This window comes from Aquarana catesbeiana, linkage group LG07, assembly GCF_042186555.1.
Source record: "Aquarana catesbeiana isolate 2022-GZ linkage group LG07, ASM4218655v1, whole genome shotgun sequence".
NCBI lineage: Eukaryota > Metazoa > Chordata > Amphibia > Anura > Ranidae > Aquarana > Aquarana catesbeiana.
This window is the reverse complement of record NC_133330.1, coordinates 239,919,080-239,943,318: the sequence shown is the minus strand read 5'-3', so window position 1 is coordinate 239,943,318 and position 24,239 is coordinate 239,919,080. Positions and strand designations below refer to the sequence as shown.

Sequence of the window (24,239 nt, the reverse complement as noted above, 5' to 3'; positions counted from 1 at the left end):
TGGTTAATTTCATCTCATTGGATGTGCCTTGTTAGGCATTTAGTAGGTGTTCTCAGTTAATTAACCCTTTTGATGCTAATCTCATTCCTATCATTTCTAATATATCTTTGAAATGTGTTTTTTTTCTTTTTTGACCCAAATCTTTCAATACATTACAAAGAACAGAGAAGAGTTTTTAAACCCAATAAATTCATGTTTTCATATCTTGATCTTTGAAGGTGATCATACACTGCAATCATTTAGATCTTAAATAAATTAGATTTAGTGCAAGAGCCTGTTTGATTTCCTATCATTTGAATTAATTGTTCAAGTGCGTTTTCCTACTACCTATTTTGCCTAAATATCGATTGGCCAATCAGATTGCATAGTGCATGACCATCCTAAGTGCCAAATTTGGAATGTAGATGTGCCATGAACTACGGCTCTTTAGCTGTTGCAGAACTATACATCCCATGAGGCATTGTAAAACTCTGACATTCACAGACATGACTAGGCATGATGGGATTTGTAGTTTCTGAACAACTGGAGGGCCGTAGTTTGAAGACCCCTGTGCTGGACCATTGTTGTGCCTCCAGAATTGGGAGTGTGTGATCTACCCAACTTCTCTCTGCTGGTGAACACAAGAACCTACATTTATAGATATATATATATCTATATCTATATATAGATATAGATATAGATATATCTATATATATACACACATATCTATACAAATTTTTTGATTTATATTATTTTTTATATATATTTATATTTAAAAAAATATATATATAGTTTTGTAGGCATTATTTTATTATATTTTTTTATATATATGTTTTTCAGATTGACAAAGGGATGACTTCTAAGGGAATAATGAGATTGTGAAAAGCTTAAGTAATCATTTTTGTATCTATGGTGTGAAACTAATATTTAAAGTAGGAATTTAATTGAAGCAGGGAGTAATTATACCATGTAATTGATTTCATGTGTGATGATGTTTGTGAGTGCAGCAACCTTTGAACTTTTTTCACACATATCTATATATACACACACACTGAGGTGTCCGTTTATGAAGCAGTGAAATCTATTCACTGCTTCGTTCTCCGGCATTCACAGTGAAGATTTTTCTCCTCTGCGTGCCTGTTTATGAAGCTTTGTAGATCGCTTCACCTTCGGAGGAGTGAAGAGATCTACAAATGCTTCAAACAGTGGAGAACGGCCCCTAATACTGGAATCTCGTGAGACTTTACGAGATTACAGCACCAGAAATACAGAGATGTCAGTTTATTAAGCGGTGATAAATTATCACCGCTCAATACACGGACGATTAATGTTAATAAAATAATGAGTCCCCCTACATTATATACATATGTATACACACACACACATTATATATACATGTATATACACACACATTATATATATATATACATATACACATTATATGTATATATGTATATATATGTACACACATAAATATGACAGGGGGACATGCTAACAGTGTTGGGGGGTCTGAACAAGGCATAAGGAAGTTAAAAATCTTCCTCCTTCCCCCTCAGATCCCCCCAGATTTCCTCTTCACTTCCCGATTCACCACCTCTGAGCTGGTGAACCTGGGAGTGTGAATTCTGACTCAGATCGCCAGTGAAGCAGTGAGATCACCGCTTCATAAACTGGCCCTTACTGTGTCATTCATGGGTATTCTCCGCGTGTAGAGATAATCGGCGGGAGAACAAGTTCAAACATGTTCTCCCCCAATTATCACTGTTTCATAAACTGTTTATGGACTGTGATCAGCGGTGATCCTCGGGATCACCGCTGATCACCGCTTCATAAACGGACACCTGAAGCAGGAAGCAATATACATTGGCCCGGAAGTGAATCTGTACACAGGAAGTAGGTGTGTGTTTTGAGGCTAAATCATTTAGACATACACACATGACCCACACAAACACCACCCCATGTAAAACAAAATTAAAAATTATCTTAACCACTTCAGCCCCGGAAGGATTTACCCCCTTCCTGACCAGAGCACTTTTTACAATTTCTCACTGCATTGCTTTAACTGGTAATTGCGCGGTCATGCAATGCTGTACCTAAACGAAATTTGCATCCTTTTTTTTTCCCACAAATAGAGCTTTCTTTTGATGGTATTTGATCACCTCTGCGGTTTTTATTTTTTGCGCTATAAACGGGAAAAGACCGAAAATTTTGAGAAAAAAACAATATTTTCTACTTTTTGTTATTAAAAAAAATCCATTTAGTCCAAAATGTATTCAGCCACATGTCTTTAGTAAAAAAAAATGTCAATAAGCGTATATTTATTGGTTTGCGCAAAAGTTAGTGTCTACAAACTATGGTACATTTTCTGGAATTTACACAGCTTTTAGTTTATGACTGCCTATCTCATTTCTTGAGGTGCTAAAATGGCAGGGCAGTACAAACCCCCCCCCCCCAAATGACCCCATTTTGGAAAGTAGACACCCCAAGGAAATTGTTGAGAGGCATGTTGAGTCCATGGAATATTTTATATTTTGCCACAAGTTGCGGGAAAATTACAAACTTTTTTTTTTTTTGCACAAAGTTGTCACTAAATGATATATTGCTCAAACATGCCATGGGCATATGTGGAATTACACCCCAAAATCCATTCTGCTACTTCTCCTGAGTATGGGGATACCACATGTGTGGGACTTTTTGGGAGCCTAGCTGCGTACGGGGCCCCGAAAACCAATCACCGCCTTCAGGATTTCTAAGGGCGTAAATTTTTGATTTCACTCCTCACTACCTATCACAGTTTTGAAGGCCATAAAATGCCAAGATGGCACAAAACCTCCCTTAATGACCCCATTTTGGAAATTAGACACCCCAAGCTATTTTTTTTTTTTTCTTTTTTCAATTTTCTAAACTTTGTGACAAAAAGCGAGGTCTGCAAAATACTCACCATACCTCTCAGCAAATAGCTTGGGGTGTCTACTTTCCAAAATGGGTCATTTGGGGGGGGTTTGTGCTATCTGGGCATTCCATGGCCTCCGAAACTGTGATAGGCAGTGAGGAGTGAAATCAAAAATTTACACCCTTAGAAACCCTGAAGGCAGTGCTTGGTTTTTGGGGTTCCGTATGTGGCTAGGCTCCCAAAAAGTCTCACACATGTGGTATCCCCGTACTCAGGAGAAGCAACAGCATGTATTTTGGGGTGTAATTTCACATATTCCCATGGCATGTTTGAGCAATATATCATTTAGTGACAACTTTGTGCAAAAAAAAAAAAAATTGTCTTTTCCCCGCAACTTGTGTCACAATATAAAATATTCCATGGACTCGACATGCCTATCAGCAAATAGCTTGGGGTGTCTACTTTCCAAAATGGGGTCTTTTTGGGGGGGGGGTTGAACTGTCCTGGCATTTTATGCATAACATTTAGAAGCTTATGTCACACATCACCAACTCTTCTAACCACTTGAAGACAAAGCCCTTTCTAACACTATTTGTTTACATGAAAACATTTTTTTTTTTTCAAAAAAATTACTTTGAACCCCCAAACATTATATATTTTTTTTTAAGCAAAGGCCCTACAGATTAAAATGGTGGGTGTTTCATTTTTTTTTTCACACAGTATTTGCGCAGCGATTTTTCAAACGCATTTTTTGGGGAAAAAACACACTTTTTTTTTATTTTAATGCACTAAAACACACTATATTGCCAAAATGTTTGATGAAATAAAAAAGATGATCTTAGGCCGAGTACATGGATACCAAACATGACATGCTTTAAAATTGCACACAAACGTGCAGTGGCGACAAACTACATACATTTTAAAAGCCTTTAAAAGCCTTTACAGGTTACCACTTTAGATTTACAGCGGAGATCTACTGCTAAAATTACTGCCCTCGATCTGACCTTCACGGTGATACCTCACATGCATGGTGCAATTGCTGTTTACATTTGACGCCAGACCAACGCTTGCGTTAGCCTTTGCGCGATAGCAGGGGGGGACAGGGGTGCTTTTTTTTTTTCTTTTTTTTTTTTTTTTTTTTTTGCTTTTTTATCTTATTTTTAAACTGTTCCTTTCATTTTTTTTTTTTTTTTTTTTTAATCATTTTTATTGTTATGTCAGGGAATGTAAATATCCCCTATGATAGCAATAGGTAGTGACAGGTATTCTTTTTTGAAAAAAATGGGGTTTATTGATCCCTAAATCTCTCCTCTGCCCTCAAAGCATCTGACCACACCAAGATCGGTGTGATAAAATGCTTTCCCAATTTCCCAATGGCGTTGTTTACATCCAGCGAAATCTAAGTCATGAAATGCTCGTAGCTTCCGGTTTCTTAGGCCATAGAGATGATTGAAGCCATTCTAGTCTCTGATCAGCTTTATGGTCAGCTGGCCGAATCCCCGGCTGCATTCTCAGGTTCCCTGTTGGGACAGGAGAGCCAGAGAAAAACATGGAAGACGGTGGGAGGGGGGACATTCCCTCCCACTGCTTGTAAAAGCAGTATAGAGGCTAATTAGCCACTAGGATTGCTTTTACATGAAAGCCGACCGCTGGCTGAAAAGAATGATACCAAGATGATACCTAAACCTGAAAGCATCATTCTGGTATAACCACTCAAAGTCCAGCAACATACCAGTACGTTGCTGGTCCTTGATGGGCATATATTGTAATCTTTTTTTTCATGCAGCCTGTGGGCTGAACGAAAAAAAGAGATTGATTGGTGGGTATGCCCACCATTAGAATACCTCCCTTCATCCACCCACTTCTAATGATGGGCATACATTCACCATTTATATATGCCGAAGCATGGGGGGCATCCGCCCCAAAAGTTAGGAGCAAATCGCTTCTCTGCCCCTGCTGCCCCCATGCTTTGGCATATATCACCTCCGACAGTGCTGGAGTCACGGCTTTATGTATCGTGGGAGGAAACGCTGTTGCTGTCAAGATAAATAAATCCGCGCTGCAGCTGAAAGGCGTACCTGAAGACAAAAAAATGGTTAACAATAAAACACAGTAAACAGTAATGTATAAAAAATTGCATACCTGAAAAGCAAACATGATAAAACATAACAATAAAACATTGCAGAATAGAATACAGTAAAAAAGAGCAGAACAATAGAGAGAGAGAGAACAATAAAGTGACAACTATTTTTGTTTTTTTTATTTTATATATTTTTTTGTGTTTTTTTGTGTTTTTTGTTTTTTTTTTACACTTTTTTTGTGTAACTGTCACTTTTATAACTTTAACCGGTTCCAGGCTCGGGTCTCTCAAAATGTGATGGCATCTTGGGAGACCCTGTGAAAGTGTGCCTATTCTGTGCAATGCTGTACCCTACACTAATACTCAACTAGTGTATGGTAGCGTTCAAAACATTCACCAATGCAAAGACCAGGATTGTCAGGACAGGAGGGACAATAATAGCGGGTGTCACTCCTATATCCGCGCTTGCTGCAGACATAACATCTTTTTTGGGGGGTTCGTTGGGTAGAGGTACTCAGGAGGACATAAAGAAAATGCCTCTCATGCAGCCGACTGCATTTGGTTGGGGATGTGAATGGGGGAAGTACAGGAAGGGCATTATGGGCACGACGGGCCTATGTTTGTCTTCTTCTTCCTGACGCTATAAAACGCTGATGGCGAACCTATATATTTACCTCCCTAACTAGCGTCACCAGTGACACTAATACAACGATCAGAAAAATGATCGCTTAGTGACATTGGCGACGGGGGATGATCAAGGGGTTAAAACTTTATTAGGGGGGTTAGGGGGGTACCTTAGACCTAAAGGGGGCTAACACTAACCGCCCTACCACTTCTAACTGTCACAAACTGACACCAATGCAGTAATCAGAAAAAAAAAAAAAACTGCTATTGGTGTCACTGTTACGGAGGGGGGGGAGGTGATTAGGGGGTGATCGGGGGGTGATGGGGGCTGTAAAGTGTGCCTGGTGTGTTTTAATGTAAGTGTATGTGTTGTGCACTTACTCAGATGTCTTCTCTTCTCGGCGCCGGAACGGAAAATACCGACCCGAGGAGCGATGGCATCACTTCCTCTGCCGCTGTTCACTATACAGCAGGAGAGGAAGATTCTCACTCGTTGGGATTGATCGCGAGGGGATGGCCACGAATGAGTGGTCTCCCCCTCAGCCTGGATCGCTCCCCTAACAATGCCGACTGCCTCGGGCACCGGGGGGCACATCGCGCCCCCCACCCGCGGGAGGCAGATCACGTACCAGGTACGTGATTTTGCCTGCTTGTGCCATTCTGCCGCAGTATATCTGCGTTAGGCGGTCGGCAAGTGGTTAATTAGCAAATAAGGATCATCTCTTCCTCAGAGAACAGTAAGTGGTAGTCACAACAGCTTGAGGAAGATTTTGCAAAATAATGCAGCACAGATAATTAAATCATAGTGAAACTAACAACCTACAAACAACACACATTGACAACATCAAAAATATTTCAGTGAACAATATCCCCCCCACAAAAAAAACACACACACACACACACAAAAAGCCACCCCCTGTCCAAAATTAAGCACCTCATCCAGCATGCTACAAAATTACAGATGGGACAACCCCCCCCCCCCGGTTCAGGGGGGCAAACACAGAGCCTAAAATGAGCAAAAGTTATACAACTAATACCATTGCAGTCTATGGGCTGGGGCACCCCAAAAGTCAACCAACTTGTTCCTATATTCAGGGGGACAAGGGCCTCTTCCACACAACCCTAGGCTGGGGTTGTGGGGGGCTGCAGACAGGGGGCTTTACGGAATGTGGAAAACCCCTTTAAACTAGTGAGTACATGGTACTTTGTGGTTGGTATTGGGCTGAGCCCAACATGCCTCAAAGGTTCAGGAGGGGGTTGGGCGATCGCTCTTCTCGCCCCTTTCCTAGCTGGCCCTGTTGTATGCTCTGAAAAAGGATGTGGTTTGGATTGGTGAAGGCAGCTCACAGCCTTTTGAGAATAGAGTGCAGTTCCCCTTTAAAAGCAAAAGTTAGCCCATGGAAATCCAAGGGGTTAGAGGGGGGAGACAAGAGCATTGGAGAATGGAGTGTGGAGTTCTCCTTTAAAAGCAAAAGCTAGCCCAAGGAAATCATATGGAGCGAGAGTCTTTTTACATAATTTTAAAAAGGTGCATGTCACATGTTGGTAACGTGACATGCTAGCATGACCTGTGTGCAAATCTCTTTAAAAAAACAACGGTGAACCAGCGTAAAAAAAAATTGTCAAGTTTAGAGGTGCGCCCGTTCAACCCGTGCAATGTACTTTGCTTAACATGTACTAAGATTTTGGCCACGCAGTGAACAAACGCATGTGAACGAGCGCAACAGCCGCATGCACATATGCACTGCTTACATTGATTTCCTTGTCAAAAGAAGTTTATTGAGTATACAATGTTATAAAGATACATAAAGTAAGTTTACAAGGATCTATAAAGTAAGCTCATTGTTTTACAGTAGGGTTTATATAGGTAAATATCATGAAATTTCAAATATTAAACATTGGGTTCACGTAAACCTAAATTAAAGATATATATCATTTCCTTAGTTACTTTTGTAGGTATTTAAATGATTTATACCTACTATACATATTGTTTACAAGTAGAGTGTATATAGGTCAAATAAATTCTGATAATGAGCTTTAATCGTAAGGTGGAGAAAAGGAAAGAGAAAGAAGAAAAAGGGTTGAAAGGTAGAGATATGGTCCACAAGGATGTCCCGCTCGTCAGTTTATTATTCTTTTTAGTTCTCTTTGAAGCCTTAGAATGGGTGTCTCTGTAAGTCATTTAATCTGTTACCATGGCAACAGGACAGAGTCATTGAAGTTTGACAGGAGCTGTTGTTTTATCCAAGGATGCCAAAGTTTTTCAAATTTTGGAATTTGATTTTGATCGATGGCTACCATCTTAGCATGGGACATTGTATTATTCATTCTGTGAATTGTTTCTGCTAGTACCAATGTAGGAGATTTCCATGCCTTGGCCACTGTTTGTTTTGCAGCCGTTATTAGTTGGATCATAAGTTTGAATTGAGAGAGTGTTAACCATTCCGGTTTTAGATTAAGTAAAGTTAAATATGGATCTGGTTGTATTATTTTTTTAAATATTTTAGATGCAATCACGAAGACTTCCCTCCAGAAGGTTTGGATTACTGGGCACATCCACCATATGTGTAAATATGTGCCTATTTCTGGGCATCCTCGAAAACAAAGAGCTGAGGTATTAGGTGCTTACATTGATTTCACGCAGTTCTAAACGTACTTGCAGGCACAGCAGACTTTCACTGAAAAAGTTACTTTCTAATTCTATTTTGGGCATATTTTTTACTTGGGCAGTTGTTACTAAACTTCCTCACATCACCCCATATTATTGGCACCTCCATCTTCTGTCAATATTGATTTGGAGATGCCGTGCGCAGTGTCCATAGTGGCGCACAGATTGCATCCTCCAGTGCACCGAGATCGCTATAGTAAATGCGGTATCCGAGCTCTGTTACCGATGCACCATTTCGTAAAAATGGAAATGTGCGTTGCGCCTCACTGTGCGCCTCTACTGATGGCACACGGCTTTCGTAAATCATTGTTTCAAGTAAAATCCTTTTGTGGAATAAAATATGTGACAGCAACGTCCTGGCATGCAGACGTGGCAATTAAAGTGCTCAAAGTGAATCACATCAGGTGCATCTTCGTGTGCAAACACACCGGTGGGTATTGGCCCCTTACCTTAAGGTAATAGGGCAAAAGCATATAGCCAGACAAAGCCTTTGTGGTATCCACCTAGGGGTTCCAGCGCTTTCCTCACCGTCCTAGATCCTGGGATGTGGTTCCCTCAGATGCAGTGCGGGGGGGTATGTAAGATAATAAGGCAAGAAGGGACCCAATAATGTAATACCATTTGATAAAGTTTGCTTGTTTATTAGAAGGAAATATAGGTACTCACATTTAAAATCAATGAACAGCAGTTTTATCCGACGAGCGGCGAGCTCGTATGCTTCTAACAGTGTACGCAGCCTGTCCCGTCCCTACGCGTGACGTCACACCACCCATTCTTCATGCATAAGTGCATTTTAGGAAAATTTTCTCACGGTTATGATATTTATACGTTTTTGGTTAGCACTACGCACCATTTGAATTTATTATCATTTTGTGGTGATTCTTACCATTTAAGCTACACTGTTTTCTACATTTAGGATTAGCGCAGCACCACCCATTTATATATCTATTTTTAAGGTCAGGTGTATACCAGAATCGGTGCAAGCAGCTTTTCCACCCCCAGCCGACTCCATACCCGATAGTGCAGGAATAATTTCATTTAATATTAGCTTATGCTTATATACCTCTCATTTCTGCGGCAATCATGGATGTGTTCTCATATATGGAAAAAAGGCAAGTGAATCTAGAAGAAGTATTTAATATTACCAATACAAAAACCAATAGTAATCTAGACCTTGAAAGCTTATGTCAGGGAAATGCCAGAATCAGGGCCTGTCAATATAGGCATTTCCCCATGCGCCTGCGTGGTAGAATTGCACATCGGCACGTACCATTTCACAGTCGGCGGGTACGAGCGCGTGTTCCGATCGGATCCGCTCACGTGGGTGCACAACGCAGCGCATCTTTACGAACGCGTGCACGCACTTCGGGACGTCCCCCTGGCGGGCCTATATAAGACGGCCATGGCCTGTGTTTTGTTGCTGGTTTGTCTTTTCAGCTCCTGTAACCTGCTCCTGAATCTGTGTACCTGTGCCTACCCGTTGTGACCCGGACCAACCCCGACTCTGCTTGAACCTCTCTTGTGCTTGACCCTCGGCTGCCTTCTGGACTTCGCTACCTGCCTGACTACCTGTGTTTGACCCTCGGCCTGCTCCTGGACTTGCTTCTGCCTTACCCCACTGTGGATTATCTGCCTGCCTGATTACCTGTGTTTGACCCTCGGCCTGTTCCTGGACTTGCTTCTGCCTCACCCTACTGTGGATTATCTGCCTGCCTGATTACCTGTGTTTGACCCTCGGCCTGTTCCTGGACTTGCTTCTGCCTCACCCTACTGTGGATTATCTGCCTGCCTGGCCACCTGTGTTTGACCCCCGGCCTGTTCTTGGACTTTGTCTCAACCTTATCCAGTGTTGGACTTTTGCCTACTTGCATACCGGTGTTTGACCCTCGGCCTACTTCCAGACGTCTGCCTTGTGGTTGACCCTCAGTACCCGGCTCAGCTACCCAGCACAGATCTCTTCCCTGCCTGAAGAATCGCCCAGCTCCTCTAATACCTGCTGGCGACCCGTGCTTCTTCGTGCCCAATACCCGCTGTGCCACTTCCAGAGGGTATCGTGCGCCCAGCTGCAGGGGGAGCCTCTCTCAGCAACTCGGCCTTGGTGAGTACCTGACAGTACAAACCAGCCATGAGCGAGGCCGACAGAGCTGGCTCTCCCCTTGAGGCACTCTGCCAGCAAGTCACAGCCCTCACCCAGGCTGTCCAGAGACTCCAAGACGGCTACTTTCAGATTGAGGGTCGTCTGCAACATCTAACCACATTTCCTAACCCCTCGGACGCCGCATCAGCATCTGCTAGTGGAACATCTCCTTCTCGGGATCAAGCCAACCCGGCTTCTGCAGCAGTAATGGCCTTACCTGAACCCAGGGTTCCCATTCCGGAACGATTCTCCGGTAACCGGAAGAAGTACAGGGCATTTAGAAACGCTTGTCTACTATACTTTGCCCTTCAACCCAGGACTTTTTATTCTGAGACTGTGAAAGTGGGGTTCATTATCTCTTTGCTTTCTGATGAACCGCAATCCTGGGCTCACAACCTCCTTGAGCAGAAGAGTCCCCTCCTTGACTCTGTAGATGCATTTTTTGTTTCCATGGCCCAGCTATACGACGATCCTCAGCGTACTGCCACAGCTGAGTCCGTCCTGCATACCCTGACCCAGGGAAAGAGACCAGTGGAAGATTACACTGTGGAATTTCGAAAATGGTCAGGGGACACCAGCTGGAACGAAGCTGCATTAAAATATCAGTATCGCCAGGGACTCTCTGAGATCCTAAAGGATGAACTGGCTCGAGTGGACACCCCGGCCTCTCTAGAAGACCTGATCCAGCTCGCTACTAAACTGGACAGACGCCTCCGGGAACGTCGCAGTGAGCGTTTCCAGTCTCCAAGGCCCACTTGGATGATGCCACGGGTACCACCTGTTCCTGCACCCCCTACAACTTCTTCATCATCCTCTCATGGTGAGCCCATGCAACTGGGTCTAGTTCGACCCCCACTCTCTCCTGATGAAAAGCTCCGCCGGCGCCAGGCCAACCTTTGTCTTTATTGTGGAGGAGCCGGTCACTTCCTAAACAACTGCCCTGTGAGACCCAGTAAGTACCGCACTCGGTCTGCCACCAACTTTCAAGTCGCTAATTCAAGCCAGTCTCATCTTGTCCTCATGATCTCATTACAGGTGGCGGAAGAGAAGGTCCGGTTGCCAGCCATCGTTGACTCAGGAGCCTGCAGTTGCTTCTTGGATGCATCTTTGGCCCAAAATCTGCACATCCCTCTCCGAGTTAAGGAGCAACAGCTACAAATCCATCTGGCAGATGGATCCCTACCTTGTTCTGGCCCTGTCACACAGGAAACGAAGCCTATCCTCACTCATATAGACTCAGATCACTCCGAATTTCTTTGCTTTGACATTATAAGTTCACCGATGTTTCCCATCATTTTGGGGTTTCCATGGTTGCAGGCCCATGATCCTCGGATAAACTGGAGCAAGAAAGAAGTCCTCTTCTCTTCCATATACTGCTCTCAACACTGCTTTTCACCAAAAAACGACAGAACGGTTCCATGTCTGACGTTACAACCAGTACCGGATAATCTCCAACATGTCCCAGCAGCATACCATGAATTCCTGGACATCTTTGATAAGAAGAAAGCTGACAGTCTACCTCCACACCGACCCTATGATTGCCCCATCGACCTCCTACCCGGTTCCGAGATCCCCTTCGGCCGCATTTTCCCTCTATCAGAAATCGAGCTAGAAGCTCTTCGCTCCTACATCGATGAAAATCTTGAAAAGGGATTCATCCGGGCTTCTTCTTCTCCAGCTGGAGCGGGAATCTTTTTTGTGGAGAAAAAGGATGGATCCTTGAGGCCTTGTGTGGACTATAGGGAGCTTAACAAAGTTACCATCAAGAACAGGTACCCGCTCCCTCTTATTCCTGAACTGTTCCAGCGTCTCCGAACCGCCCAGATCTTTACTAAATTAGATCTCCGGGGGGCGTACAATTTGGTTCGGATACGGGAAGGAGATGAATGGAAGACAGCTTTCCGGTCCAGATTCGGGCATTTCGAATATTTGGTGATGCCTTTTGGTCTCTGCAATGCCCCGGCTACATTTCAACATCTAGTCAATGACATCTTCCGTGAGTATCTAGATAACTTTGTAATTGTTTATCTCGATGACATCCTGATCTTTTCCACCACTTTAGAAGCACATCGTACCCATGTGAAAAAAGTACTCTCGGTCCTCAGAAGACATGGCCTATACTTAAAGGGGGAGAAATGTGACTTCGAGAAAACCACCATCCAGTTCCTCGGATTCATTATTTCAGTAGGAGGGGTCGCAATGGATCCGCAGAAAGTTAGGGCCATCCAGGAATGGCCAGCTCCCATAGATAAAAAGGGAATTCAGCGATTCGTTGGCTTCGCCAATTTCTATCGCAGATTTATTAAGGGTTTCTCCTCTATCATCTCCCCTATTACTCAACTAACTCGCCAGCAGACTAGGTTCCAATGGACCCCAGATGCTCAAGAAGCCTTCGATGAACTAAAGAGACTGTTTACATCGGCTCCCGTCCTCCAACATCCCAACCCAGTCCTACCCTATGTGCTTGAAGTGGACGCTTCGGAGTCTGCAATAGGGGCAATCCTGTCTCAGAGAAGTGGCCAAAAAGCCTTGCTCCATCCGGTGGCCTTTGCCTCTCGCAAGCTCACCCCTCCTGAGAAGAATTATGATGTCGGGGATCGGGAATTACTTGCTATAAAGTTTGCCTTAGAAGAGTGGAGATATCTGCTGGAAGGGGCTTCCCAACCCATCATGATCTTCACTGACCACCGTAACCTAGAATATCTTCGAACAGCTAAACGCCTCCGACCTCGTCAGGCCCGTTGGGCCTTATTCTTCTCCAGGTTTAACTTCCATATTACCTTTCGACCTGGCTCCAAGAACGGGAAGGCGGACGCACTTTCCCGTATGTTCCCAGAAACCAGTGGACCGGAAGAACCCGGAACCATCCTAGCTCCTCACCACTTTCTCAGCCTGGTTCAGCCCAACCTTAGGTCAATTATCATACAGGCTTCCAGTCAATGTACAGAACCTGAAGTATCCGCCCTAGAAAAGAAGGATGGTCTACTTTGGGCCCAGGACAAGGTATTTGTGCCACTACCAGTAAGACTTCAGATTCTTCAAACCTTCCACGATCACAAGTTGGCAGGACATTTTGGTATACAAAAGACCTCCGAACTAATTAATCGCTCGTTCTGGTGGCCGGGGTGGAGACAAGACTGCAGAAGATATATACAATCTTGCATCATTTGCCAACGCAATAAGGGATCTAATGCCAAGTCGTGGGGACTTTTAAAATCTTTATCTATACCAGAACGTCCCTGGACAGAGGTCTCTATGGACTTTATTGTCGATCTGCCTCCTTCCGAGAAGTTTACTACCATCTTAGTGGTTGTTGACCGCCTTTCAAAGATGGCCCACTTCCTGCCATTAGTAGGTACCCCCTCTGCTTCCACAACCGCAGAGGTTTTTATAAAAGAAGTAGTGAGACTCCATGGCGTTCCCCACAACATTGTATCAGATAGGGGGATTCAGTTCACGTCAAGATTCTGGAAGGATATGTGCAAGTCTTTAGAAATCAAGACATCCCTTTCTTCCGCCTATCACCCACAAAGTAATGGCCAGACAGAAAGAACAAATCAATCCTTAGAGCAATACCTTCGATGTTTCTGCTCCTGGTCCCAGGACAACTGGTCTTCCCTCTTACCGTGCGCAGAGTTCGCCTACAACAATTCGGTACATTCCTCCATCAACCAAACACCTTTCTGGGCAAACTATGGTTTTCACCCTTCCTTTCTCCCGGATTCTATTCCCGAAATCACTACTCCCGCAGTACAAGACCGTATACGTGCCATTCAAACAAATTTTCTGCAAATTCAGGAAACGATGAAGAAAGCTCAAGAAAGTTATGAAAAATTCTATAACAGGGGAAGAAGAAGTAACCCAAGTTTCAAGGTTGGAGATAAAGTTTGGCTATCAGCCATCAACCTCAAATTGCCTTGCCCATCACGCAAATTAGGGCCAAAATTCATTGGTCCTTTTGAAATTAAGAGAGTTGTAAACCCCGTGGCTTTTGAACTGACCTTACCTGGTTCTTATCGGATACATCCGGTGTTCCATGCCTCCTTATTAAAACCGGTCACTCCTAACTCTTTTCCAGGACGGGAAGAACTACCTCCTCCACCAATCCGGATTGAAGGGGAGGAAGAATTCGAAGTGGAGGCAATAGTAGATCACAAATGGAGGGGGGGGCAGGAACAGTATCTAGTTAAATGGAAAGGGTACCCCCCGGAGGACAATTCCTGGGAGCCCGCCAGCAATATTCATGCCCCTCGTCTTGTCCGAGAGTTTCACAGAAGACATCCTGGGATCCGAGCTAGGTTGGGCACCCGGAGGTTGCCCCTTGGGGGGGGGCACTGTCAGGGAAATGCCAGAATCAGGGCCTGTCAATATAGGCATTTCCCCATGCGCCTGCGTGGTAGAATTGCACATCGGCACGTACCATTTCACAGTCGGCGGGTACGAGCGCGTGTTCCGATCGGATCCGCTCACGTGGGTGCACAACGCAGCGCATCGTTACGAACGCGTGCACGCACTTCGGGACGTCCCCCTGGCGGGCCTATATAAGACGGCCATGGCCTGTGTTTTGTTGCTGGTTTGTCTTTTCAGCTCCTGTAACCTGCTCCTGAATCTGTGTACCTGTGCCTACCCGTTGTGACCCGGACCAACCCCGACTCTGCTTGAACCTCTCTTGTGCTTGACCCTCGGCTGCCTTCTGGACTTCGCTACCTGCCTGACTACCTGTGTTTGACCCTCGGCCTGCTCCTGGACTTGCTTCTGCCTTACCCCACTGTGGATTATCTGCCTGCCTGATTACCTGTGTTTGACCCTCGGCCTGTTCCTGGACTTGCTTCTGCCTCACCCTACTGTGGATTATCTGCCTGCCTGATTACCTGTGTTTGACCCTCGGCCTGTTCCTGGACTTGCTTCTGCCTCACCCTACTGTGGATTATCTGCCTGCCTGGCCACCTGTGTTTGACCCCCGGCCTGTTCTTGGACTTTGTCTCAACCTTATCCAGTGTTGGACTTTTGCCTACTTGCATACCGGTGTTTGACCCTCGGCCTACTTCCAGACGTCTGCCTTGTGGTTGACCCTCAGTACCCGGCTCAGCTACCCAGCACAGATCTCTTCCCTGCCTGAAGAATCGCCCAGCTCCTCTAATACCTGCTGGCGACCCGTGCTTCTTCGTGCCCAATACCCGCTGTGCCACTTCCAGAGGGTATCGTGCGCCCAGCTGCAGGGGGAGCCTCTCTCAGCAACTCGGCCTTGGTGAGTACCTGACAGCTTAATGCGTAAATTAGGACACAATATGGAAAAGAAATTAAGCCTATGGTGGAACATCTGCACCTTTGAGACATATCTCAAAGAAAGTATTGTCCCTAGAAGGTTGAGGTGGGATGTCCCTCCAAATGATGGCCTCAGTGACCAGAAATCAAATGATGAATGGTATAAATTTTACTATAAAGGCCTAGAACTCATAGGTTTCCTGCTAGACAGAAAAAGGAGGAAAAACAAGATTATTGACCAGAATATTGCAGACCTCAAAGAAGAATTAGAACTACATAAAGATACGATCGAATATAAAACCTTAATGACCCAACTGAATAAAGACCTGGCTAAAAAAGATAAAGAGGTCCAACAAAGGAAAAGCAAGAAACATACAAGAGACACCAACAACTTTCGCAATGACCAGGTTTTTAAATGGCAAAGCCAATTGGGGAAAACTGAACCCCCATCCACATACTCTACACCCGAAAAAATAGTAAGAATGTACTCCCAGCCTCAAAATGAACCACCTAGGCCAACTATGGAAAACATAAGACATCATGACCCCAGAGAAGAAAATAGGGCCATGACCCCTAGACAAAGAGAGAATGATGGAAGAAACACTGAAAACCAAAGCTATACCCCATATCGGAACGAAAGGAGGCCCCAACAAAATAACCGGACACCATGAAATGGAGGAAGAAAACCTTATTATGGGAAAAATAACAGAAGACCTCAAAACCGGAATAATTGTTATAGACCCCCATACGAAGAACAAGAATATAGAGGCCCACCATATGATCACAGAGATCAAAGGAGACCCATGCAGGAATATAGAGACAATAGAAATTTAGAATACTATAGACCAAGGGATAGGAGTCCCATACAGGAATATAGATATGAAGATAGAAGAGGCCCACCACAGAGAAACTATCGGCCGGAGGAAAGAAGTCCATTTCCCACTTACAACTACTATGCTCCTCTGAATAGAGAAGAAGAAGAAAGATCAGCCAGACCATACCCTCCACCATACGGAGATCAGGAATCAAATAGGCCTTTTTTAGACCGGAGCAGAGAGAACCATACGGTGAGAAACCTAGACGAGATGCGCGTCCTCAGAAAAAGCCCCGAAAGAAGAGAGGACGAAGATCCGGCAAGAGACAGCAAAAGAAAGAGAGAGTAAAAGGAGAGGGGATTTTTAATCTTAGTGGGCAGGCATTGACACACGAAGAAGTCGGAGTACTCGATAAAGGGTTGAAATATGCACCCACAAAAAATCTTAATAAATTCGAGACCTACATTGGGATTCAAAAATTCGTATGAAAGTTGAATATACAAAAATATATGGCAGGGAATCCTCCGATGCCTAGAATAGCAGAACCTGCAGATAATGGTATTTTACATAGTTCACTCAGGAACAAATCTGTTTTTAATCCGCCAACAAAAGATAATAAACACATTGATGTTTTAAAAAAAATTGTTTTAGATGAAATAAAAGATGTGAAAATTAAGAAGAAAGAAGAACCGAATCATATTAAAAGTGGGATTCGCAAGCTAACTAAGAGGCGGGATATTGTTATCCGACCAGCCGATAAGGGAGGAGGGATTGTAATCCTCTCAAAAGAACAGTACCACAATACAATGACTCTCATGCTGGATGACACTAACACATACACCAAACTATTGAAGAATCCGGTATTTGGAGGCCGCAAAGCGCTTGAGCAGGTTGTCCACTTGGGGGTAAAGAGGACCATACTGAATAAAAAAGAAGCGAGATTCCTCATACCAGACTCCTGTCGCACACCAATCATTTATTCAGTACCCAAAATACATAAAAATAGAACAGACCCACCACCCAGACCGATAGTTAATGGCATCGAGTCGCTAACATCAAGGATGGGCCATTATATAGATGTTTTCCTACAACCAGCGGTCCAGAAAACAGAAGCATATCTGAAAGATAGCAAAGAGATGTTGCGAGTTATAGAAAATATCCAGGGAGAAGATAGATCATGGGTCATGGCCACTGCCGATGTGTCGGCCCTCTACACGATCATCCCCCATCATAAGGCATGTGTGGCAGCAAAATGGGGTTTAAGGAAATACACTAAACTACCGTGTATACAGAGGAAGTTCCTAATTAAATGTTTGGAATTCAGCCTTAAAAACAACTACTTTTGGTACAACAAGACCTACTACCATCAACAGACCGGGGTGGCTATGGGTGCTAGGTTTGCCCCGAGCATAGCCGGTCTGTTTATGGCACAGTGGGAAGAATACAACATTTTTAGTGAGCGCCCAAGACAGCTGGTCATATACAAAAGATACATCGATGACATCTTTATATTGTGGGATGGAAAAGAAAGCGATTTAACCGAATTCCTTGTAAAACTCAACAATAATGACAGAAATATCTCACTCACTTGGGATATCAGTCCAGAGAAAATTAACTTTCTGGATTTGGAGATCTCATTAGACAACTCCATATTTAGCACAAAGACGCACTTTAAGGGAGTAGATAGGAACAGCTATCTCCCGACCACAAGTTGTCACCATCAAAACTGGATCTTCAATATTCCAAAAGGTCAATTAATGCGGATAAAGAGAAATTGTACCAAAATAGACACTTATTTCGAACAAGCAGAAAAAATGGGCGAGAGGTTTATGTCAAAAGGCTACGATCGCCGATTTATTAAGAGCAAAATCGCTGAAGTCTCCAAACTTGATCGGAACCAACTGATTGAAGAAAAGTCTATACAAAAAAATCCAATCGAGGGAATACCGTTGATCCTAGACTTCAATGTACAATATAAGAAAATTGAAAGGATAATCAAGCGCCACTGGCACATCTTACTGGCAGACAGACAATTACAAGATATTCTCCCCAAGGATCCGAAATTTATATATAAAAAGGCACCCACGATTAGGGATTTAGTAGTGAAAAATGTTGTAGACCCACCTAAGAAACTGTTATCTTTTTTTACCGGTAACGTTTTTTTTCCGTGCAAACAATGTTTTGCCTGCTTGAGGACCAAACACCCAAACAAAAAAGTGTTCCATTTCACTTCAACTAGTACAGGAGAGAACCATGTAATTAAAGACTTTATTTGTTGCAATACGGAAGGGGCAGTATACGTACTTGAATGTAGCTGCGGCCTTCAGTATGTAGGCCGCACAAAAAGATCCCTGAGAGTTCGGATTAAGGAACATGTTAAAAATATCCTTAACGGCTATGACAAACACTGTGTGTCAAAACATTTCCTGACTTGCCACAATAAAGACTCCACCCATCTTAGTTTCTGGGGCATTACCCCATATATCAAACATTGGCGGTGGGGTCACAAGGTGAGAACTCTGAGCAGACTGGAATCCAAATGGATTTTCACCTTAGATACTTTCTGGCCCCGTGGCCTAAACATTGAGTTTGACTTAAACTGTTTCCTGAGTGACTTTTAATCTTCAAAAAGTTTTAACTCCATATTTTAAATTACACATCTTTTAGCACCATATTTAAATTTTTGCCATTGTCATTATCCCACTTTTAATTAATGTAATTATTTAACCTATTGTCCAAGATTGCTATTATACCTAACCTCTCATTTTTGCCATCTATTGGCAACCAGCCTACCTACTCCCAATAGTTGGAGACTCTTGCCGTAGACTGAAGATGTCTGTGTCTACCCATTCATCCATCCCTTACAATTTGGCTGAATGGACTTGGGGTGTCTATAAGCGCCCCTATCAGACCATTAATTGAAGTTCGTTCCCCCACTTTTTTAGAAACATTTAATTAAGCAGTCTCTGATTTTAATTCTCTTTATTTTTATTTTATATTATTCGTAAACTCTGGCTTATTTATTTATGTATAATTGTTTTGAATATGTCTTCAATCACAATTTTAGCAATTAAATGTAGTGTTTATCTTTAGCTATCCATTTTAATATATATGAAGGTTTTTTACATTGCAACATAGCGTGTATGCTAGCTTGCTACCAGTATTGCCGCCTCTCCCTTCCCTGGTTCTTTTTAAATATAAGATCCACTGCCTGTAGTATTTTACAAGCTTAGCCCAGTACAGATCCCATAGAGAGGGGTTGCGGTACACAATATCCCCTTTCTGCTATGATAAGAGAACTGTGGGAATGCTAATTAATCATCACATAGTCAATAACATCTATTCTGTGGGGATCTTCATTCGTTTTTCCCTCCGCTCTGTTTTTTAATTTAGAACCGGCATCTGCCTTCCTCTGCTGACAGTATGAGGGGCTGGAATTGTCTGTAGACTGCCTATTGGCCCTACAAGTCAGCTGATGCCTCACATCGATGCACATCATAAGCGGAACTAGTGTTGTATGACCCCTAGGAAAATGGCCACCGCATTATAATGCATTAGACTTCGGCAAAATGGCTGCCCATTGCCGGCCAGTATTAAACTATTTAAGGACACTTTTCTAGCCTGTACTTATCCCCTGATGAAGTCATGTGTGGTGTGACGTCATGCGTAGGGACGGGACAGGCTGCATACACTGTTAGAAGCATACGAGCTCGCCGCTCGTCGGATAAAACTGCTGTTCATTGATTTTAAATGTGAGTACCTATATTTCCTTCTAATAAACAAGCAAACTTTATCAAATGTAAACACAGTGTTTTAAATAAATAATCTAAAAACAGACTAAATTATCACACTAAAACAGCGCTAATGTTGAGCAAAATGTTGTATGTTGAGCAACATACAAAAACACCCCCCTTCAATAAATAAACGTACATCAATATTCTTAATAAACTTACAATCAATCAAGCAGGCAGTAAGGAGCGTTCTACTTCACCATAACAAGCCAATGCCGCTGTACAGGAGACGTTGACCACTTCCTGATTGTGTAGCTGGCTAAGGTGGCGCGCACGCGTCACTTCCTACGTCGCGTAAGCCACGCCCTGCAAGCTTATTAAGAATATTGATGTACGTTTATTTATTGAAGGGGGGGTGTTTTTGTATGTCAGAAGGGATTTTAGTCAATAAACAGGATTACGCTATGTGCGCCTCTTTCTTTGTTTTTTGACTTATTATGAGCCCTGAACATCTGTGATCCCTCCTGAGTGGTGTTAACAACAGCTGCTGGTGCGAAGTATTATTTTGAATGCTCTATTACTTCCCAGTTCTGGTGAGTTTAACCCCTTAGGGGGAGTGTGTTCGCACTGGGTGGAATCTCGAGTGATCGGTGGAAGGTGCACGCTGAGGAATTTTTCATGATCACCTGATGAATGCTCTTGGAACTACACTCTGAACTCTGCATCACTTTTCTTTCTAATGGACTTTCTTTTAAAGGACTTTTTTATGCATGTGTGGTTGGCCACATGTCTATCATTTTGCTCAACATTAGCGCTGTTTTAGTGTGATAATTTAGTCTGTTTTTAGATTATTTAAAACACTGTGTTTACATTTATGTAGTGATTTTTAAACGGCTGCTTTCCCTGCCTTGGGGCTTTTTACCTCTCTGCATGGTTGCAGATTGGGTGTCACTCTTATATATGTACGAATTTTATTTTGGATTTTTATATATATATATATATATAATGTTTTTTCTGCATTAAGAACAGTATCGTGACCTGGCGCTGAGTGGTGTATCTGCAGGCCTGGTGAAAACACCTGTTTTTTCAAACTTTATCAAATGGTATTACACTATTGGGTCCCTTCTTGCCTTATTATCTTACATACCCCCCCGCACTGCATCTGAGGGAACCACATCCCAGGATCTAGGTGGATACCACAAAGGCTTTGTCTGGTTATATGCTTTTGCCCTATTACCTTATGGTAAGGGGCCAATACCCACCGGTGTGTTTGCACACGAAGATGCACCTGATGTGATTCACTTTGAGCACTTTAATTGCCACGTCTGCATGCCAGGACGTTGCTGTCACATATTTTATTCCACAAAAGGATTTTACTTGAAACAATTATTTCTTAATTTGGGACATTCAGATCGTATCTATTTTTGGATGTTTTTTGCACCTTTGCACCTTATGTGAAGTTCAACATACTGCCACTAATATTGTATTGTATTGCACATTGCACAATGTCACTTTTTATGAGCTGTGTGTGCACATAGCTTAAACCACCACTTACAACCTACCTACACTGCATTAAGCATTGTTTTGTTACTGATTTTAGTCAGTCATACACCACGGTGATATAAGTTTTTAAATAAGTGCATTTTAGTAAAATTTGCTCACGGTTATGATATTTATACGTTTTTGGTTAGCACTACGCACCATTTGCATTTATTATCATTTTGTGGTGATTCTTTCGATGTGTTTTCTACATTTAGGATTAGCGCAGCACCACCCATTTATATATCCATTTTTAAGGTCGGGTGTATACCAGAATCGGTGCAAGCAGCTTTTCCACCCCCAGCCGACTCCATATCCGATAGCGCGGGAATAATTTCATTTAATATTTTCGTAAATCACCACCATGATTTGACTTGAATGCCCCTCGTATTATGTGCACATGCCTACAGTGTCATGTCTAGCTATAAATATGTTTCCTATTGTCTTTCAGGTTATTCGAAATGTGTCCTTATTGGCCATGACTGGGGTGGGATGATTGCATGGTTAATTGCCATATGTTATCCAGAGATGGTCACCAAGCTTATAGTTCTAAGTTTTCCCCATCCAACTGTTTTTACAGGTGAGTTTTTAAAAATACATCACTTTCTTTCCACTAGATATACAATTAACAAACTGTAAATGTTTAACATCTTATTTCTTTTATCATTTTAATCTTTACATTTTAATTAAAAAATACAAATGATTTGTTACCTGGTAAAATTATAAACAAAAGTACAAGACCATATTACATAGTATTTACTTGCACCTATTAACCTGTACCTTCATTAACTAACAAACATAACATGACTTAACCCAATACTTGATAGTAGTAAATGTATGGGCATAGTGCCCATATTAAGCCTATAATATTTACAGCTGTCCCAATGATATACGTTATGACATTTGATTTAGAAATGCATATTGTTGTTTAGAGAGCTCCTTTCAGAGGTAGAAGTAGTTTTACAGGTTGGTGAAGATTTAGAGTTAAGACTTGGCATACATCTATGCTTGAGTTAGACGTCACATTGGCTTTTTATTTTGATTAGGCTTGTGCTATTGCTATGCTAGGAAATGCTAGTGAGAATTAAGAAGGATGCTTTTTTGACGATGCTCAGAAACACGACTTGTTTGCTCTTATTGTGTATTGAATTGCTATCCTGCATTCATCTATGCAAATGGCTGCCCCGTTAAATCACTATGCTTGCTGGTATCTCTATCTTCCTTATGGTTTTGATCCTAAACCTTTAAAAATACAAGGTGGTATTCTCTTTCGATCAGTATCTTTGACACCAAAAGCTCAACACTCTAAGTTAATTGTGCAAAATTGTTGAGGACTGTTAGATCTGGGGCCCTTTAAGACAGCTTTAAGGAAATAACTTAGGGTTAGGGATTAGGTAAAATCTAGGTTAGTGTTTGTGCTTGTGATTTGGTTGCTTTTATTCTCTGTACCTGTTGTGACAACTTGGGGAATTTGTAGCTCATTGGTAGTGCCAAACAGTGAGTTTAGTACACACCAGAAGTACGTTTTAGGACTTTTTCTGTCCGCTTTTATTTAAAACAAAGCGAACAGTTCACATTTGAATAGTTTCCCACGTAGTGGGGTTTTTCCCATCAATGCAACAAAACATAGCATTCAACCGTGTGGCTCTCTTTGCAGCCTCAATGCTCAGGCCTCATGCCTTGGTCCTCCAGATCATCAAACACACAGTCCCAGTGCTCGTGCACAAACCACTGTACCTTTGTCAGCTTGACTGTTTCTCCTGCAGCTTCCAGCTGCTACATCCTCACAGGCTGGGCCTTTGTCTGTCCTGACCTTGACAGTGCAGTGCAACGTGCACCTGTCACAGCTCCCTTCACACACTGACCCCCTCAGGAGGGTGTGGCCATTGACCTCTAACTGTGGCTCTTAGCATAATGAATGTGGTGAAAATTCACTTTGCAAAGAATATCCAATCATATACAAGAAAAAACAAAACACATTTGTTCTTGCCCATGATTGGATGATGGAAGTCAGCACAGTGTCATCTCATTCACTGACCTAAGGGTAAATTCCCTTGCAAAGCGAATAGCCTAAAGTATTTGTCTTTTGTAAATCAACCCCATGGTGCCCAAACATTTACAAATATTTTCTGTTAATCCAAGGGAATGCTTCATAGTCCATGAGATTGCAATCTTAGCTAGGTCCAAGGGTATTGTGCCGCCCCTAGTCACAATGAGAATGCTGAGGTTCTTGTCTCACTGATGTTTATTGTACATATCAAGTTCTTACACCGACATTTACATCAACACCGTAGAACTGAATAAAGTGAATCTTGTATCTTGAAGATTCTTAGTAGATGGTTTACTTTACACACAATAAAAAAACACTTTAAACCTTAAGAGAACAGCATGGATAATCTTCTTTCAGTTGTAAGAAAACCAAACAGGAAGCTAGCATGTAATAATGCATGATGTGGGAAATAAATGAACAAGTAAGTACACCTGTGCCATCTAGAGCAAATTAACCGT

At 42.7% G+C, this 24,239-nt stretch overlaps 1 protein-coding gene across 1 annotated transcript in view; it reads left to right on the top strand.

Moving 5' to 3' along the window:
* Positions 1-24,239, top strand: part of EPHX4 (epoxide hydrolase 4) — a 134,398-nt gene that overhangs the window by 73,742 nt on the left and 36,417 nt on the right. Inside the window, exon 4 of the mRNA XM_073593151.1 lies at positions 22,183-22,311. Within this exon, the coding sequence (XP_073449252.1) occupies positions 22,183-22,311 (129 nt within the window). The remainder of the gene's footprint in view (positions 1-22,182; positions 22,312-24,239) is intronic.